We start from the raw sequence: 5,499 nt of genomic DNA, 5'->3' as shown, positions 1-5,499 counted from the left end.
CGCCCGGCTGCGTGTGTCGGAGCAGCCAATCAGAGAGAGCCAGGTCACAGGTCCGGACCAGGAAGAGAAGATGGCTGCAAAGAATGGGAAGAGTGGGTTGCTGGAAAAAGTAAGAATTATTGGCTGTATCGCTTTGTTTTTACCGGTTTTACACTCCGCCGCGGTTCCCGGAGCTCCGGGGATATTTCTCGGTGCGGTGCAGAGGTTAAACGTTCCGTAGTTCAGGCGGAGGAGAGCCGGTAACCCGCGGCGAGCTGGCTAACGGCTAAAGGCGGGCTGCCTGTTTAACACGGAGACTTGAAGAAGCCGTGGCGCTGTTTTCGCTCCTACGTGTACATTAGCCAGTCATATTGCTAGTACACTAGACCTAGATACAGTGTTAGTGTTAGATTAGCTAAACTACATGTTAAACCAGTGCAGAAAGTTCACAGGCTGCGTGTAGATCCGTGTATTTATCAGAGAACCAGCGAACTAAACAATCTATCTGTACTCGCAGACTCGGAGTGACTAATTCCGTTAGTTTAAACCCCGACATCCATCTGCACATATGGCAAGTGTGAGTACAACCTGAAACCCTGATTATATTACATTGAAAATAATGGGCTCAAATCAAAACTGGGATTAAAAAATGAGTAAAAGTAATTACATTTTTTTGAGTTGTGATTTTTGAGTTATTTTTAAAAAGATTTGTATCAGTTTCCAAAAAAAGAAAAATATTTTTTTTTTACGTAATTGACAGCAGTTTTTAAAATGATCTAAGTTTTTTATAACATACATAAAACCATTTTTAAACCAACTTTTCTTTAAAATATTTTAGGTACATTGTCTTTAAATAGATACAAATATTGTTTTTCTATTTAAGTCTTTTAGTCTGAATCTTTAAAAAAGCACCTCTAATTTATTTACAAACAAGAGTTAAGAGTTTTTTAAGAAGTAGTTCAAAGAAGAAAGTGCATTATATGTTATATGGCTCTACGTGTCAGTATGTTGCATGTAGAAATATAATGCAATCTAATATAATCAGTATGTAAATATAATATATTTTAGATAGCAAACATACGGACATTTTTTACATTCTCTGTAATGAAATGTATAGTTTGGTAAGTTTGTTTGGTGTTTATAATACAAAAGTATGTATATATTTTTTTAGCTTAGTGTCTTTGGAACAGTACTTTGAATCTTTTACAAACAAGAATTGACTGCTCTTATGTTGAAAGGTTCAACCAGTTGTTTAAAACTATTACTTTGAAAATAATGTATATTGAAAAATATGAAACGTGTTTAAAATCTTATCACTGTTATTTATACGATATCTAAAGTATGTCAACTACTAAAAATAATTGTATGATCAGGCTTCTTTGTGCTCTTTACACAGTTTATCAGCTGTGTGTGTTTATAGGGTTGAAGACATGAGAGTTAACAGCTGTTACCTTATGTTCGTTAGGTTGCAGAGAGTGGCAGTTTAATACAAATGTTTCATGAAAGTTATATCTAATGTAAGATTTATCTTTAAACTAGATGTTGTCAATAAGACTTTTCTATGAAATAAATTTTGCTATTGTGATACATAGTTCCCTGATTACATTGAATAAATGTTTGTTTTTTTATTTGTTACAATACATCTTTTAATGTTGATGATGGAAAGAGTAAATCAGCAAGTTTTGAATTGTTGAGGGCTCTTCTACACTCTTACTACTTTTGAATAGAAAATAATAGGTATTGAGTAGAAAACACCCTACTGAGTATGGCAGAGTATATTAATAGCAGTTTTAAGAATATGGGACTTGATTTGTTTACTGAACTGATGTTCAGCGTTAATATCAACATTATATTTGACAGGTTTCAGCTTTTCCGGTTAATGCCAACTTGGTTTCAGTTTCATTGTGAAATCAGAGGCATGTTTATTTTATTTTTTTGCTGCTTGCCTGTGTGATGGTAGGGTGACTGAATCTCTTGTAATGAATTAAAACCAGGAAGAAGAAAAAAAAAACTGTTTAACTCACCTCACTGTAAAATGTATTTTCCAGTGGAGGATTGATGAAAAACCTGTGAAAATTGACAAATGGGATGGAGCAGCTGTGAAAAATTCTCTTGACGATGCAGCAAAGAAGGTAAGTGAAAGCCTTTAGTTACACCCTTCAGTATAAGATGTGATTTAAGGTGTGCATAGATTTTGTTGCTTGCTTTTTTTTTTTATTTGGACGTTGCTCCCTTGTTTCACTGCTTTTCTTTCTAACGCAGGTACTCATTGAGAAGTATGGGTATGTTGAGAACTTCAACCTTGTGGATGGACGTCTCTTCATTTGCACAGTGTCCTGCCTTTTTGCAATCGTAGCTTTAGTTTGGGATTACCTGCACCCTTTCCCAGAGTCCAAGCCTGTCCTGGCATGTTGCGTCATTTCATATCCTTTACATTATATTATTATGAGCAGTATAACAGACACTTCAGATTCTCCTAACTCCACAAAAAGGGTTAGGTGGAGATTTTAAATGTTGTGCATTCAAACATAGATGCAACTCCTCTTTTTTTAATTAACTATTGCGTTTTAAGTGCTAGTTAACTAAGCCCTTAATAGCTCTAAATAACAAAAGTGGCCTGTTGGAATGTTTGGTTAGCATAGATAGATACGTTATGATTAGTGTCAACAGTAAATTACAGACTGCATTCATTCATTCTGCTTTTAATGCAACATTATCATAAGCCATATAAAATGATTTGACTGTAAATTGATCTTGAAATTTGGTCCTGTGGGCAAGGCTGTATTGTTTTCGACGTCGGATGTTGAAAGTAGGAAATTTTGACTGGAATGCTCCTACGTATCCACGTATCTACGTTTCCTTTTAGGAAGGTCTGGTCACTGGAGTTCAGAATCCAATATGGCTGCACCGCACTGCATTAGTAACAGCAGTATTATTAAACAGTTTATAAAACTGCACTTAGATTTATTAATATCTTATTAGTCTAACTTCTATCTGTGGACATGTTTCCATGATGTTTATTTGTGCAAAAAAATAATAATAATAATGCGTTATCAACTGGTATAGCTAACAGTGCTAACCTGGGACAATGCTAACAATGCTAGCTGATATCTGAAAGTTTGAATTGAATGCAGTCAACAGGTATGCAGGTGTGAAATCATTCCCAGTTCTGACATCTGACATTAGAGTTAAATGGAACACAGCATAAACACAGGTTTAGTCTTTATTCATTTTTTTTTTTTTTTTTTTTTTTTGAGTAATTTCCTGTTTTTCTATTTTCCTTAACAAAATCATACATATTTTATAATGATGGGCATCCTAACCTTGTATACCTCCTACAAAGAGAAAAACATCTTTCTCGTGGCTGTTCAAAAAGACCCAGCTGGCATGGATCCAGACCACACTTGGCAGCTTTCATCCAGTCTTAAACGGTATTTCTTTTACAGTTACAGAGTTACAGTTCTTTAAACAACGTTCCTTTTACATTTTCTTACAAATATCCACTAATGGATTGAAATGTCCTGTAGGTTTGATGACCAGTACACACTGAAAGCCTCCTTTACTGATGGGAAAACCAAGCAGTACAGAGAGACCGAGTTCACAAAGTCAGTTGGGGTGTTCTTTGATGAAAACGGAACGTTGGTGATGGACCAATATGAAAAGTATGTTACCAAGCTTCACGACACGTTGACATCAGAGAAGAAAACAAAGTAAACTGGAGTGAAAATACGAACCAGTGTGTTCCAGCAAAAGTCGTCACCCCAGCACACTGTTGAATGCTGTAGTGGGAGGGGAAAAACACGTCGTTCAGGCCAGTGTGTTTGAGAGGATATCCTTCAGTTTTACATTTGCATATTGATCTTCAGCGTATTTTTGTTGCTTGTTTGTTCATCGGTCCAATTTTGTTTCCAATACACATCACTTTTTATATAAACGTTCTATTTGTCTGACATCCTTTATGAAGGGGAAGTAAGACAGTGTTACTGTGGCTCTTTATGAAAGCTTGGCCTGGCCCTCATGCACGAGGAAGAACAGCAGATATGATAGATTAACCATTATGGTCCATAAACAGATAACTTGGACCAAGAAAAAGCTTTCCCTGTTCACTGGCTGCTATGCATTTTAATTGGCATAGACAATTTTGTTTGTATAAATGGCTCCATCTATAATTCCCCACAGTTGCAGTTTAAAGCGGGATAAGAGGTGGTCTGCTGAATTCTTTTATTTTCCCCTCCCCATATTCTCTGCTTAAGTAACAAGGCCTTATGAAAACATGGGAGTGTGAATGTCAGAAATGTCATTTTGATCTTTTTCCCCAATTTTTACACCTTACAGACTGTATATTCTGTCCTGAGCCTTATTAAATATAATTACACTGAACATTACTGATGGCTGTTTTGTTATGAATTTTGCAATTTGTTTTTCTTTTGGCTTTAAAGGGCGAATAATACACCAATAAGATTTATCAATACAGATCACCTATACTGTCTTTGAAGTCCCTACAGTGGAGAGTCCTGAACTAAGATGCTTTAATAACTGTGTTCAGGGTCTTTTTTTTTTTCTTTTTTTTTTTAAACTTGTTTTTTTTGTGTGTTCAATCCCATCTCATATGTCTGAAATTTTACTTTTAAGCATAGCAAGACAGAAAGATGGAACATTGTTGGTTAGCTATTTGTGCCCCTGAGCTCATGCTTAAGGGTTTTGTGTATTTTCATCTTCAACAGTTCATTTACACGCAAAGTATTTTTTTGTTCTTCTTTTTCTTTTGACGTATTTTATTTATTTTGTAATGGTTAGAATCAAATACTTGGATAATGTTTCCTTGTATGGTAACGTTTAACTGAATACTGCAGAGTATTTTCAGGTTTTGTCAGTAATTTTCCAGCTTTAGCTATCCTTATTGTATGTGCCTGTCTTCAAAAAAAAAAGAAAAAAGATATAAATAAAGTGGCAAAGACATTTGTAAATGAGTTCTTTCATTGTGTTATTTTTACTTTAATTATTGATTTAATTTATGTTAATGAGTAGACAGCATACACTATATTATGTGTAATGTATATAAAACATACACTATATAATGTACATAACACACATTATATAACATAATCTGCATTCAGTTACTACTGCAACAAACTATTATTTTGATTTTGTATAATCTATCCATTATTGAAATTATCATTTTTGGATTATGGATCATTCAGTAATCAAACGCTTATGTAGTTATTATCTGCGGTTTACATATGTTACGAACCATTCCTTAAAAACAAGCTAATTTCCTTGTGGATTAATTGTTGCACTCTTGCACATCTTAAAGGGTTAGCTCCAATGATCACATGGGGTAACTGAAATACAAATACATCTATTAATAAAAATCAGTGATAAATTTTAGTCATAAATATTGTAGTTCTATATAGAAGAATAAACATAAATACCTTAAAGAGTTTATATAGTTTATAATATAGCATTTGCAGTTCTAAAATACTGTGAAGTTTGAATTTTATATATTTAGATTTATTTTTA

The 5,499-nt window shown here is 34.2% G+C and overlaps 1 protein-coding gene across 2 annotated transcripts; it reads left to right on the top strand.

Moving 5' to 3' along the window:
• spcs2 (signal peptidase complex subunit 2) lies at nt 1-4,946 on the top strand. Of its 2 annotated transcripts, none has more exons than XM_049467172.1 (5): nt 1-109; nt 2,028-2,111; nt 2,242-2,406; nt 3,280-3,410; nt 3,507-4,946. In XM_049467172.1, the coding sequence occupies exons 1-5, from the start codon at nt 71-73 to the stop codon at nt 3,691-3,693; spliced, it is 606 nt and encodes a 201-aa protein (XP_049323129.1). In that variant the 5' UTR covers nt 1-70; the 3' UTR covers nt 3,694-4,946. The 2 variants fall into 2 exon arrangements, with proteins under 2 accessions (XP_049323129.1, XP_049323130.1); XM_049467173.1 differs by lacking the exon at nt 1-109 and adding an exon at nt 150-556.
• Nucleotides 4,947-5,499: the final 553 nt, after the last annotated feature.

This window comes from Astyanax mexicanus, chromosome 18 (assembly GCF_023375975.1).
Source record: "Astyanax mexicanus isolate ESR-SI-001 chromosome 18, AstMex3_surface, whole genome shotgun sequence".
Taxonomy (NCBI): Eukaryota; Metazoa; Chordata; class Actinopteri; order Characiformes; family Acestrorhamphidae; genus Astyanax; species Astyanax mexicanus.
This window is presented reverse-complemented; position numbering and strand designations above follow the sequence as displayed.

What these genes read in the sequence shown, in the direction of transcription:
- spcs2 (XM_049467172.1), top strand. Translation starts at nt 71, where the DNA reads ATGGCTGCAAAGAATGGGAAGAGTGGGTTGCTGGAAAAA. An exon ending in AGAGTGGGTTGCTGGAAAAA is followed by an intron (nt 110 to 2,027) that starts GTAAGAATTATT and finishes TGTATTTTCCAG; the next exon opens with TGGAGGATTGATGAAAAACC. An exon ending in CATGTTGCGTCATTTCATAT is followed by an intron (nt 2,407 to 3,279) that starts CCTTTACATTAT and finishes AATCATACATAT; the next exon opens with TTTATAATGATGGGCATCCT.